This window comes from Crocuta crocuta, unplaced genomic scaffold, assembly GCF_008692635.1.
Source record: "Crocuta crocuta isolate KB4526 unplaced genomic scaffold, BGI_CrCroc_1.0 scaffold340, whole genome shotgun sequence".
In the NCBI taxonomy this organism is placed as follows: domain Eukaryota; kingdom Metazoa; phylum Chordata; class Mammalia; order Carnivora; family Hyaenidae; genus Crocuta; species Crocuta crocuta.
In genome coordinates, this window is record NW_027530642.1 from 2,502,268 (window position 1) to 2,516,672 (window position 14,405).

A 14,405-nucleotide genomic window follows, 5' to 3' on the forward strand; every position below is an offset into this window, starting at 1 on the left:
CTGGCCCGGCCACTGACATCATTTCCTGCCCCACTCCTTCGGGGTCTCAGACTGAGCCAGATGCCAGAGCAGGCCCTCTAAGGTGATCAGAGCTGGCAGACACCCTGGTAGGCTGGGAGGGGCAGGAAGGTAGGCTCTGGGGAGGAAGAAAAGGAATGTGGAGTATTGCAAAGCCTTTGTCTAGGCCTCAGCCTCTCCATCTGTGAATGAGGACGGGCCCTGCCCTCAAGGCCTTCCCCACAGTCTGCCAGGATCTGGCGCAGTAGGTGCTTAGGGGGAAGTGGTTCTGTCCTCCCCTGAGATCTCAGCCATCAGTCGATCAGATAGGAGCAGAAGAGACCACATCTGCCCCAGACCGGGGTGCTCTGGGGGCATCGCAGGTGTTCAGAGAATAGGCGGTGGCCCCCCCAGCACAGCAGAGTGCGGGCTGGCCCTGCTCTCTGTAGGCCGGTTCTATACCCACACCGATCTCCTTCCCCGGGGCAGGCAGTGGGCCACGCTGACCCCACGCTCTATGATATGAACAAATTGAACTAACTCTTCACCACCCAGGGTACTGTGAAAATGAAGTCCAATTCAGGCATTACTTTGGCAAAATACTTCTGCCCATCTTAGAGATAGGGAAGCTGAGACCTGTGCTTTGGTGATCTGAGCCTCCGTGATTTGGGTGTGAACGCTAACATTTCTCAACAGCCCTGAACTTTTCGGCCCTGCCTTTCCTACCCCTTCTGGAGGGGGCCCTTTGGGCCTCCACCCCCACCTCCTTCCTGCCTCTACCTCAGCCAATAGGCTCGGCCTGTGGTTGTTAAGCTTCTGAAACTACTGGTGTGTGGCCCCACCTACGCTGAGTCCAGACACCGGAAAGGCAGCTCTGATACTGCAGCGGGGAGCGGCTGAGTCCCTTGAGGCCCCAAATCATCTGTCCCCTAAGCTCCAGCTCCTGGGATCAATCTGGTGTGTGCATAAAGGAAACTGAAGGACCTCCAGCCTCCTCCTTGAATCTGGGTTCTCATTAGGGCTCTGCTCCCTGCTCTGTGGCCTCTGGCAAGTACTGTCCATCCAGCACTGAGCCTCAGTTTATCCATCTGGAAACAGGAGGTAGGGACTGTAATAAACTGTCTCCAGGGGCCCTTCCAACCCTGCCTTCTAGGTCCCAGGAAAAGGTGTGATAGAACTATGTGGCCAAGGCGAGTTAGGGGACAGAAAAGGAATAGGTAACTCTTAAGGGTCCTTTGATCACTAAACTCTCTAAGCTAAGCAGGAATAATGAAGGCATAAGTCATACCACTCCATCAGAAATGCACAAAGCCCGAAGGCCCACGGAAAGCATGGAGTGATGGTCCCTAAAGTGAGGTTAGTGATGGTCCCATCCTCAGCGCTGCTCTTGGCTTTTATGCTAGCAGGAATCCCAGGGTAAGGAAGAGCTGGGCAGCTCTCACCTGAGTTCCTTCTGCCTTACTTACTCTTGCCTAGTGTGGCTCACAAGTTGGGGGAAATTGTGCTACAAAGTACTACAACCTGAATAATACTCAACAGAGCCGTCTGACACAATGTTAATGCTGGTGGGTTTCACATCCCATCTGCACTTCATGCCTACCGAAGGTCTTTCCTTGCTGAACATCAAGGATATGCATAGAATTATAGACTGTTGGAGTTGAAGGTCCTCTGTGATCACTCAGTCCAACCTGCAAAATGAAGTTCCCTCTTCTTGCATGCTACCAGTGATGGAGAACTCACTACTACCACCAAACCCCAACCTCTAGTAAGGCAGCACAACTCTGTTCTAGGGACGGTTCTGAAACTCTTCATGTTGAACTGAAACTTCTCAAAACTTCTAGTCCTCAGCCACAGTCGTGCCTTCCAAGGCTGTGGGCCACACACTAGAGCTTCTACCTTATGATAGTCCTGCGAGATTTTCAGGCAGTGGCCAGGTTTTCTCATCTGTTCTTGAGACTGACCAACTTGTTCTGGTAATAGCACCTCCTATGCTTTGGTTTTGTGCCTCCTGCCCCATCTTGTCAGCTCCTTCTGGATGCATTCAGTTTGTCAGTTTACTCTTCAAGATGCAAGCATATTCTAGGGGTCTTACTAGACTCGATGCGAGCTCATCTGGCTTCTCCACAGCTCTGGCCACTCCCCTCCCTCTCTGCCCTGACTCTGCCGGGGCTGCCCTGGACTGTATACATCCCAACTCGTGCTGGGATGGCCAGCCCCGGTGCATGGCAGACAGAGAAACTGAGGACCAGAGTGGGGTTCTTCCCTGAAGTCTCACAGTGAAGCTGGAGGTGTCCCCCACCCCAGCTCTCTTCTCCCAAGTTTCTGTTGACTCAGGAAACCCCCCACTGACCCTGCTATCCCTCCTCCAGAGCTGGATCCGGAGGTCCCACCCCGGCCCTGGGCCTCCCCGCTCTGCTTTTGGAAGGGGAAATTCTTGAGTCCCCCTCCCAGCTCCTATCCCCTCCCACCGCAGGGTGAACTTGCTCCGTGGCCTCTGGGGAGGAAGCTGCCAGAGTCCCAACCGGAGGAGTTTCCGTGCAGTAGCTGCTCCTCAGTTCCTACTGCGCCCCGGGCTCTGCGTCCTCAGGCATACGTGAGCATCAGAACCACCTGCGTGGATGGGCAGATGGCAGCTTCCTGGCACATGCACCGCCCTTGGATGCTGTGGGTCTAGAGCTGGGCCAGGGGGCTGTGCTAAGCAAGCGCTCTAGGTGGTTCTGTTGCCGGAGGCTGGTGGACCACATTCCTAGAAATGCGGCTCTGGGCCTCCTAACAGACGCTGGGACAAATCCCGAGTGGATTTCAAAAATGGTCCTGGTCCTCCAGAAGGACCTAGCTGGAGAAACCCGGGTAACCAGGTAGGTACTCACGTGGGTGTCTGAACAGGCGCTGGAGCATAGAGCTGATAGGAAGCGGCTTGGCCCTGGGGAGAGACCCAGGAGAAATGTTACACCAACTCAGCCTGGAAGCCTGAGACTGCATACATCCCAACTCATGCTGGGATGGCCTTGAGCAGCGTGGATGTGCATATTAGGACCAGGAGTACCGTAGGCCTGTTTGGTTTGGGCCCAGCAAATTTGCCAATTCTTTTGTAAAAGTGATACCAGTCCACGTTGGTGAGGTTGCAGTGACTCTGGCCATCGTGTGTGCTATTAGTGGGTGAGTTCCTTTGTAGGACCTTTCTGGAGGGTCGAACCCAGAGCTTTAGATATGTAAAAAAAAAAAGTCCGTGTGTTCACTAAAGCATAATTTGGAAATTAAAAAAATGGAAATAACTAAAATCCTCATGCAGATTATTCATAAATGATTGAGCTCATCCACAAGGAGGTAATATTTGACTCATAAAAATTAATATGTGTGCAGAATATTTAATGCCAGGTAGTAAATGCTCATCATATATTTGAAAGATTGAAATATAAGGAAGCCTAGGTAACATTCCTTTAATGAACAAATGTATCTCTTATCATTACGATAATTGGAAGAAGATGTTTACAAGTATTTACTTAGGAAATAAGGAGCACGTGGCGGATGGTAGCCTGAGGACAGACGGTGATGAGTCTTGGATGTCATTTGAAGGAGTAATCCCGGGAGTGATTTCGTTAGGATCAGGGGACTCAAGCGTGTAGTCACATCCTGCCTGTGGTCTGGAGGCTGTTTGTGGAGGAGTTTTTCACTTCTCTGTGGTGGTTATTTGGAAGAAGACAGTTTCTCATGAGCTTTTTGATCTTACTTCAGGCGAGTCTGAGGGAGCTCTCCCAAAGCATGTCAGGATCCTCATTCGTGTGCTTTTCAAGAGAAAGTAATAAACTCAGGCTACGTTTGAGCTCTTAAGAATATGCCTGACATTATAGGTACATTATCCCATCTAATCCTTAAAACAACCTCAGTAGAATACCAAGGTTTGGACAGGCCATACAGTCACACAGGGTTACATTTAAGATTCAAATCCAGGTCTGGGTAATTCTAGAATCCCAGAGTTCTTAACCACGCTGCTCCAGTCTCTAAAGTGCTGAGATCTGGTTATTTTTTTTTTTTTATGTTTATTTTATTTATTTTTGAGGCAGAGAGAGCAGGGGAGGGGCAGAGGGGAAAAGGGAAAGAGGATCCCAAGCAGGCTCCGTGCTGACAGCAGAGAACTCAACCTGGGGCTCGAACTTAGGAACTGCAAGGTCATGACCTGAGCTGAAGCCAGACGCTTGCCTGACTGAGCCACCCAGATGCCCCAGTGCGGAGGCCTGGTCCTGATCTTGATTTTGACATCAGGACACAGTGGGATGGCGGCTTATGTCTCTGGGTTTCAGTGTCCTCACCTGCGACAGCCCTGCCTGTCAGTGCTGTTGAGAAGAGCCGAGGTCAGAGGCTCAGAATATGAACACCATGGGGATTGACTAAGACCTCCTGGCCTCTATTTCACAAAGGAGAGAGCAGGAGCCTGGAGGAGGGAAAAGATTTTTCCAGCTTTGTAGAGCCAGGCCTGGAACTCAGGAATTCTCGGTCCCATGAAAGCATTCCCAGATTAGCGCAACCAGCCGTGGCAACAGGGATGAGACCACCACTTATCTCCTTCCTGCAGCCCAGGGTAGAGAGGCTGGCTGCTGTCACTTCCCCGGGTTCCTGCTTTGATAGCTTCCCTGGCTTGTTCCTTGGGCCAGGCATCCCCTCTCCCCTGGGCAGGGCAAGTCGAGTCGTCACAGGGTGGAAGAGGAACTCACTTGTCAGGCATGCCTGGCCACTGAGCAGATTGGAGGCACCAGGGCCTGGGCAGGGGGGGTGGGGCGTGCCGCTTCGGGTCCAGTTGGTCAGGGGCTCACACCGTACCAGGCTCTGTGCTGGGCACTGCGGGGCAGGAGCAGAAAGTCGTAGAAGCCTTCCCTTGACTTATCTCCCTCCCCAACCAGAAGTGTGCTTTCTAGCAGCGTTTCAGGCATTCTTGAGTTCAGGAAGTTAATCATTTTTATTCACAAATTTACTTTTAAAAATGTTACCATGGTAATAAGTAAAGGTCTTCCTTTACAGTGATAATTCACCACTGAACATTTTCATAGCCTTTTCATGGGCTGACTTATTATTCTTCAATATTTCTTAAAAAAAATTTTTTTAACATTTATTTATTTTTGAGAGACAGTGTGATCAGGGGAGGGGCAGAGAGAGAGGGTGAGACCCAGAATCTGAAGCAGGCTCCAGGCTCTGAGCTGTCAGCACAGAGCCCAACGTGGGGCTTGAACCCACGAACCGTGAGATCATGACCTGAGCCGAAGCCGTATGCTTAACTGACTGAGCCACCCAGGCACCCCAAGTATTTCTTAGAATGGAACCTAGAATTTTTTTTTCCTTTTTTAAAGAGCATCTTTTTTTGGAAGATATGATTGATATATAGCATTAGTTTCAGGTGTACAAGAAAGATTAGATGTTTGTATATATTATGAAATGATCACCACAATAAGTCTAGTTAACATCCAAGAACATATTTAAAAATGTACAAAATGGCTTAATTTTTTTTTCCTACCCCAGGTCCTGGTTCAGTGGCTAGTGCCAGGACTTGACTGACTTTCCGCCTATCTGGGGTGAAATGAGAAAATTAAAGGTGTAAGTGTGTGTTTTACATTGAGGAGGGACGTCAGTTCCCTTCTCCTGAAGAAGTGTCTTGAGCTTTCCTTACTGTATTTTGGAAGGTCAAGATGTCCTCTGTTTTAGGAAATGATAGTGTTAGTCTGCAAATAATGTTTTTTTTTTAGCATCCTTGCTTGTCAACCCATATCAACTCTCCTATGAAAAAATACGATTTATGAAACTTGAGTATCTGGGAGCCACTGACATTGCTTTGGGATTTAGCCTTTGGTATCCATTTCTTCCTTTGATCAGATTCAGCCAATCCTGGCCAAGCTTGGTTAAAGTGCCCATAGGTAAGGCTCAGACAATACTGGACTTGGCCAATTATCCACTAATCTGCTTTGGTTCAGCCCTAATCTCACTCAGCCTCAGCTTCCTCATCTTTAAATTGGGGATATTCCTATTTCCCAGGATCATTCTGAAGATTAGCCAAGATAGTATAGATAAGACAGCAGAGTGTCCAGTACATCTTGAGTATGGTGTCTTACCCACATCTGTCAAGGTAGGTACCCCTGCCTCTTTATAGTTGGGGAAATACCCCCTCTTCAAAGAATAAGCATGTAAAATCATGGCTTGAACTTCTGATGCTTTGCCCCCAATATGGGGAACTTGGAAGGAAGTTGTGGTAGCCATAGGCCCTGAAAGGGAAGGAGAATTGTCTCTGAACTAGAGGTTGGGAAGTTTCAGCCATAACTGGGGTGAGGGTAATAGCAGAAGGTCTGGCCAAGTGCTGGGAGAAGGAAGAGGTGGTCAGGGAGGGCCCCGTGGATGGCAGCACAAATCACAAGACTCTGAGGAGAGGTCAACCAGCATCGAACTCCCCAGTGAGGGTTCGCCTGGCAGTGATGAGAAATTCTGCTCTGGGTACCCCTTCCCTGAAGATGGATTGCTGCCTTCGGCTTGTGTGGGAGGCAGCCTAAGTAACTGGATACAGGGCAAGCTCTGGCATAACCATAAGTTCTGTCTTGCCTTTGGAAGGATCCTACTATAGCAGCGATCCTAGCACTGACCTCTACCTTCCACCCTCATTGTTGTCTCCTTTCTTCCAGAGGCGCCAAAAACCAGATCAGACACCCAGACCACAGCCACAGGAACTAGGTCCCCTCAATGGGGACACAGGTGAGTGGCCGGCCCTATATATGCCCTCCCCACCATCGATCAGGTTTCCTACCTTATAATCAACAACGGTGATATCGCTATTTAATTATCCCATGAGACCTTAAGTAAGTTACATTAATAGGAGTATCATGTCTGAAATCAGGGAGGTGATAGTTCTGACCTGTGCTGGCCTCTTGCTAGCTATTGATGCCACACATAGAGTGCTGAGTTTATTTCTGGAAAGTACATTTTCAGAAGAATCCAGAAAAACTGTAGGGAATACAGCAGAGACAGATCAGGCTGGTGAGGAATCTAGAAGCCATGTTCTATAAGAAGCAGTTAAAGGAGCAGAGGATGTTCTACTTGGAAAGAAGATACTGCAGCAAAACACAGCAGTGCTCTCCAAGTGTCTGAAGTGCCCTCATAGAGAAGAAAGATAAGCCTTGTTCAGTGTGACTCACAGGTCAGTAGAAGGGCCTCAAGGCGGCAGAAACAGGCAGGCAGAATTCAGTTCAATGTGAAAGGATTTTTTGTGTGATTGTTGGTTTAGAACCATCAGAGCTACCTAGTAATGAAATGAGCTCTCCATCTCTGAAAGTGTTCAGTTACAGACTGGAGACTGTCAGGGACATTGTTGATGAGGTGTAAGTACCAGATAAGCAATTGGACCAGAATTCAGAGGTTCTATAACCTACCCGTGTACAAGAATTACTTGCGGGAAGGTCAAGGATACAGATTCTGGGGCCCCGCCGCAGACCAAGTTAATAAGAATCCCTGGGGTGGGACTGGAGACTGTTGCTGGCGACGATATATCTGTCTTATAAGCCTCTCCCTGGCTGGGGCCAGGTCGTGGACCAAAGTTTCAGATGCGGAACCAAATGGTTTGATTGAGTCTGGGGTTCTCTGTACTTGACCACTGCCCTCCCCCAGGACTCAGGGCACTGACTCACTCCCCCAGTGCCAGCTTCCTGTCCAGCAACCCCATTCCTCACCTTTCTCCTCATGCCCTTTGCCAACACGGTCAATGGAGCTCTGTAGTAATAATACTAACAATAATAATGCCAACTGCACCAGTAATGCCGACCCTCCTAATGCTTGTCCTGAGCAGTAATGAATATCCAGAGGACATTTTGTAAACAATAAAGAACACTTATTGAGCTACTTCTAAATGCCTGGCTCTCTGCTTACTGCTTTTTGTGCGTAAGCAGGCAGGTTAAGGTGGTAGTTAGGAATGATTGCCATGGGATCAGACAGTGTATTTACAGCCCTTCTCCCCGACTGTGAGCTGGCGATCCTGGACAAGTTGCATCACTTCTCTGTCTCTGTTTCCTCATCTGTGAAATGGGGATAGTCACGGTACCCACCACACTGGGTTGTTGTGAGGACTAAGCAAGTATTACCCGTGAGGCACTTGGAACGGGGCTGGCATGTTCCCGGGGCATGATAAGCTCTCCGTATTCCTTACCTTGCTGCTATTATCCCTGCTGTCATTGTTTCCTGGTTGAATCATCTCAATAGCCCTGTGAGGTGGTATTAGTATTATCCTGATTTCACATATTGGGTAACTGAGGCACAGAGGGGATGGGTCATGCCCTAGGTCACACCCAGAGCCTACTGGACTCAGAGCAGCGTCGGCAGGGCCGGTTTTGGCGTTTCCCTAAGCAAGAGCTACGCTTCCTGTTGGCGTCTCCTTCCCACTCACAGCAGCCCCTCTGCCTCCAGCTGGGGTGGGGGTGGGGGTGCTAAAGGTCAGGGGTCACACACTCAGACACCCACAGGTAAGCAGGTGATGAGGCGGCCCTTATACGCAGCCTCAGGAGAGAGGTGATGACTGGGGTGAGTGGCAGAGCCACACCCCGGATGAAATGGGAGAGAGGCCTGCCTCAGTTTCAGCTCCTGGGGGGCACAAAGCTACACGCTGCCAGTTCTCTGGCTCTTTCCAAACAAGTTGGACATCTGTATATGAAGTAAAAGCTGCCCAGTTAGTAAATCTTAGCAGCTAGTGTTTTTTAATGTTTATTTATTTATTTTGAGAGAGAAGAGAGAGACAGTGTGAGCAGGGGAGGGGCAGCAAGAGAGAGAGAGAAAGAGAGAGAGAGAGAGAGAGAGAATCCCAAGCAGGCTCTGCATTGTCTGCACAGAGCCTAATGCAGGAGTTCGAACTCATGAACCGTGAGAACGTGACCTGAGGCAAAATCAAGAGTCCAATGCTTACCAGACTGAGCCACTCAGATGCCCTGCAACTACTTACTTTTTCATTTAGATATTATATTAGCTAGAGCACATTGCACTTTACAGGCTGAGTCTATCCTGCAAGTTACTGGCTCTGCTGTTGGTCCTAAGGGACAAAATGAGCCCACTGGCTCCTGCACTAAGGATGGTCTCCCAAGCCAGAGAGATGTGCAAGGTGGGGGGGGGGGGGTGGCATTGGGGGTTCATCTCCCAACTGCAGCCATTCTTGAGGCGGAGACTGGAGTCCTCGTCCCTTAGCCCTGGCCTCCCACATCCTCTCTAGCGGGCCCTGGCTTCTCCTCTGCTCTGTGTGCATTTTGTGCTTGCTCACTCACAGCCACCACTGTCCAGCTCTATGCATCTGAGGAGGCTGAACGGTGCCAGAAGGATATAACCAGAATTCTCCAGCAACACGAAGAGGACAGGAAGAAATGGGCAGAACAAGTAAGTCCAGGTGACACAACCCCTCTCTCAGGAGGACACCTCCTGCTCAGCTAACCTCGGTATATCCCAGAGTAAGGACCAACTTTTGATTTTGTTGTTGTAACTATCTCTTACTCCATTCCCAAGAAGGGAGTCTTTATCTTTTGAATATATATTTGTAACTGCTTGCATGTAATTCATGATATTCATTATATGCAATGGAAGGTCGGGAAACACTGTGATACAGTAGACAGACTTCCTGCCTGGAGCGGGCATCAGGGTTGGAAAACTCCTACATCCCTTCCACCTGGACAGCTCTCTAGGAGCCCCCTTCTAAGCCCTAAAGAAGGCAAAGTCAGCCACACCTACGGTGTCTTGGAGGCCTCGTGCCCACTCTGAGCCCAGGTCGTCTCCGTCACGTAGGGGATGGGGTGGGACTCTGATCACCAACCTCTGCAAAGCTCCAGGGTTTGGGGAGTGGATGAGCGAAGCTGCACTGAACCTGCTCAGTCTCACGCTACTTACCACATTCTGTCCCCAGGTGGAGAAGGAGAGGGAGCTGGAGCTTCAAGAGAAGCTTGATGAACAGCGAAGAACCCTAGAGGAAGAGCATGAGGATGCCCTGCAAGGTAAGGATGGAGATGCTTCTCTTGGGTTTTGTCCATTCTGGACTCTCAATACATGGAATCATACCATCTGTGACCCCCATGTCTGACTTTCTTCACCCAGCACAATGTATCTGGGAGCAGCCATGCTGCAGATTACATTTGCCCTACATTTCTTTTTTCCCCTCCCATTTTAAAAACCACTCCATTCCTTTTTATGGCTGAATACTATTCTATTATTATAGAATGTATGTCTATAAGCATGGACACACCATGCTTTGCTTTCCATTCATTGGTTGAACTCCTGGGCTGCCTCCACCCTTTGGCCACTGTGCATAGCGCCGCTAGCAGATGCACCTGTTTGTACACCTGCTTTCAGTTTCCCTGGGTCTATGTTCATTCAGGAGTAGACTTGCTGGGTCATACAGCACATCTATGCTTAACTTTTTGAGAAATTGCCAAACTGTTTTCCACAGCAGCTGCACCACTTTGCATTCCCACCAGGGTTCCAACTGCACCACATCCTTGCCAACACTTGGTATTTTCGTTGTTGTCACTGTCGTTATTATGGCCATCCTAGTGAGGCGTGGAGCGGTATCTCATTGTGGCTTTGATTTGCATTTCTCTAATGCCTAATTTTGCTGAGCATCTTTACATGTGCTTTTTGACCATTTGTGCATCTTTTTCAGAGAACGTTATGTATACTTTTGATGCTATTGAAACAGACGTAGAAAATGCTATACTAGTGTTTCCTTTATCCATCAGTGTTCCTGTGATCTTTCCCCAGAACTATCTATTAAAATCCAGTTAGGATTACTTTGTACGTAAAATGTCAGATCCTGTTCTTTTCATTTGACACTGTTTACAACATGTTTCCAAATAATCATGCTGCTTCTAAACGTTTATAAAGGATAGACTACTGCATCCGTGGTTTTCCTTATATCCCAAGTCTAGACATCCAGATTTTTAACTGCTGTAAATAACACTGCACCAAATGTCTTTTGCATAAATCTGTGTGGACATTTCATGTTATGTCCTTAAATTCCCAGAAATGGAACAACTAGAACAGAGGTCTGAACAATTTTGAGATTCTTGAAATGTATTGCATCATCAGCACAAAATGTTTTGAAATGGAATTGAAGCCCTCGCCCTGGGAGTTTGAAGAGTTAGTTGTTTTAATTCTAATATTCCTGTGATACTGGGCCTGTCACTCAACCTCAGTTCAATTTCCTCATCTGTAGAATCTACCTTGAATTTCAGTTCATTTTCCGTATCTCTAAAATGTCCCTTCCCCGCCTCATGATGCTATTGTGGGAAAACAGCTTTGCTCTCTGCACATTGCTTGGATACTATTTTTTAGCATAAGATAAGAACATGTTACTATTGTAAAAACCCCAGAGGAGAAGGGAATGCCTATCTTGAGTTTTCCCATCAGTCAGAATTCTTTCTTAGTTATTTCTGAATCACTCATATTAGGTGGTACATGCATGTGTATTAAATGAATGAATAAAAGCATAGTGAGAGGGAAAATATCGGATTCTATTTGTTCGGGGTGCTGTACAGATAACTGGGAGAAAGTAGCGGTAGGTTTTGTTTTTTAATAATCTTGTATTTCTTGATGTTTTCTTTACTTTATGTTTTACTAGTTTTAATGTTTTTATTATTTATTTTTGAGAGAGAGAGGAGAGAGAGAGAACGTGAGCTGGAAAGGAGCAGAGAGAGAGGGGAAACATAGAATCTAAAGCAGGCTCCAGGCTCTGAGCTGTCAGCCCAAAGCCTGACACAGGGCTTGAACCCACAAACTGTGAGATCATGACCTGAGCTGAAATCAGGAGTCAGACACCTAACCAGCTGAGCTACCCAGGTGCCCCTGATTTGAGTTTCAAATATTGAACTATCCTTGCCTTCCTGGCATAAACCCTAGTTGGTCATGCTGCTATATTATTCTTTTTATATATTGCTGAATTCCATTTGCTAGTATTTTACTGAAGATGTGTGTGTCTGTGTTCATGAGAGCAATTATGCTGTACCATCTGTCTAGTTCAAGTTTTAAAGTATGACTTGCCTCATAGAATGAGTTGAGAAATGTCCCATTTTCTTCCATTTATGGAAGACATTATATAGAATTGGTATGATATCATTTTTAAATGTTTAGTAGAATTTGTGAATGAAATCATCTGTTCTCAAACATTTCTTTCCCAGAAAGTATTTAAGTACAAATTAAAATTCTTTAGTAGCATTAGGAATGCCCAGGTTATTCATTTTACCTTGGTTATGCATTTTACATTGCCACTTTCCATAACGGTGCACACAGAAGAATCAGGCACGAACAAGTCAGCTGTAAGAGAGAAAGGACCAGGGGACAACAGCTTAGAACGACTGTCACCTCCAACAACTCTGCAGTCCCATATTTGTTGAGAATATGGTAGTTAATCATTATAAGATGTCAAGATTGTTTTTCATGTTTCAGAGAATGATTTTTAGAGAAAAACAGAATAATCATCTGTGGGCACACTATGGTAGACTGAGCCAAATCACTAAGTTTCACCTGAACAGGGAGTCTCTGAGTAGGTGGTAGAAGGCGACACAAAAGAAGCAGACAGTGCTCCGCCCACGGCCAGCCAGGTGTACCCTGCTGCCTGGCTCCCTTGTCCTATATCAGCCGCCCCTCCCAGAGAGTCCTTACAGTATGTTTTTTCTACAGCTACGTTAATCATTTGTTAATCATTACAGAGTTGTGGGCTCTGTTCTGCTCCACATTTATACATTAAAGGTGGCATTGTTTTGAGGGGTCGTCACATTGGGTGAATTTTGATAGTTTGTAGCTTTTTCAGGAATCGGTACATTTAAGTTGTCGAGTTTATATGCATGGAATTGGTCATAGTGGCCTCTTACTATTGTTTTATGTATCTTCTGTGTGTTTGGTGGTATTCCCTCTTAATTTCTTGATATTGGTGGCTTGTGCATTCTCTTTTTTCTTTGTCAGTCTTGCTTAAGGTTTATCAATTTTATTAATCCTTTCCAAAAACCAGCTTTTGGTTTCATTGATTTCTCCCCGCTAGTTTTCAATCTCACTGATTTCTGTTTCCTTCCTTCTGCTTTTTTGCCTTATATTTAGCTCTTCTTTTCATGGTATCTTAAACTAAAAGCTTAGATTGTTGATTTGAGGCCTTTCTCCTTTTCTAATCTAAGCCTTAAGTGCTACAAATTTCCCCTAAATACTGAATTATCCCACAGATTGATGTTTTGTATTTTTATTTTTGTTCAATTCAAAATATCTTCTAGTTTTCCTTGAGACTTACTCTTCGGCTCATCGAACACTATGTGTTTGGAGATTTATAGTTCTCTTCCCGTGACTGATTCCCAGTTTGTTTTCATTATGGTCAGAGAACATAGTTTGTATTTTGCTCATTTTATAATTTGCTAAGGCTTGTTTTATGACTCGGGATATGGTCTATCTTGTGAATGTTTCATGTGCCCTTGAAAAAGTGTATTCTGCTACTGTTAGGTTGTAGCTTGTAAATTAATTAAATCAGTGTGTTGACAGTGTTCAGTTCTTCTATATTCTTACTGATTTTATGCCTCCTTTTTCTAATGAATACTGAAGAGTGTAGAAGTCTCCAACTATAATTATGTATTTGTCTGTTTCTCCTTTAAGTTCTGTTAGTTTTTGCTTCATATATTCCGAAGCTCCTTTGTTAGTGTATAAACGTTTAGGATTATTATGCCTTCTTGGAGAATTGACCTCTTTACCATTATGTAATGACCTTCTTCATCCTTGTAATATTCCTTATTCTTATGTGCACTTCATCTGAAATGAATATAGCCACTACAGCTTTCCTTTGATTAATATTGCTTTTTCTACCTTTTTACTTTTAATCTACCTATGACATATATTTAAAGTGGGTTTCTTATAAATAGCACATAGCTGGGGGTATTTTTTTTTTAAGGATCCATTCTAACAATCCCTGTCTTTTATTTAGGATGTTTAGACCCTTTAGCTTAGTGTTGTTATTGATACAGCTGGATTTAGGTTTGTCATTTTTGTATTTGTTTTCTGGTTGTTCTGTTTTTTATCCTCTTTTTTCCCTGCTTTCTTTCCTTTTTAAAAAAAAATCCTGGGGCGCCTGGGTGGCTTAGTCAGTTAAGCGTCCGACTTTCGCTTAGGTCATGATCTCGCAGTTCGTGGGTTCGAGCCCCGCATAGGGCTCTGTGCTGACTGCCAGCTCAGAGCCTGGAGCCTGTTTCAGAGTCTGTGTCTCCCTCTCTCTCTGACCCTCCCTTGCTCACGCTGTCTCTCTCTATCCTAGAAATAAAATTTAAAAAAAAAATCCTTTGCCCTAAGAATTACAAAATACTTAAGAGACAAATCAGAATTAATATTTAAAATTTTTTAATGTTTATTTATTTTTGAGAGACAGACAGACCATGAGCAGGGGA

At 46.1% G+C, this 14,405-nt stretch overlaps 1 protein-coding gene across 1 annotated transcript in view; it reads left to right on the plus strand.

The window, feature by feature from the left end:
- Nucleotides 1-2,805: 2,805 nt before the first annotated feature.
- Nucleotides 2,806-14,405, plus strand: part of CCDC69 (coiled-coil domain containing 69) — a 22,254-nt gene continuing 10,654 nt past the window's right edge. Inside the window, exons 1-4 of the mRNA XM_077769047.1 lie at nt 2,806-2,847; nt 6,657-6,726; nt 9,275-9,381; nt 9,902-9,989. Of these exons, the coding sequence (XP_077625173.1) occupies nt 2,806-2,847; nt 6,657-6,726; nt 9,275-9,381; nt 9,902-9,989 (307 nt within the window). The remainder of the gene's footprint in view (nt 2,848-6,656; nt 6,727-9,274; nt 9,382-9,901; nt 9,990-14,405) is intronic.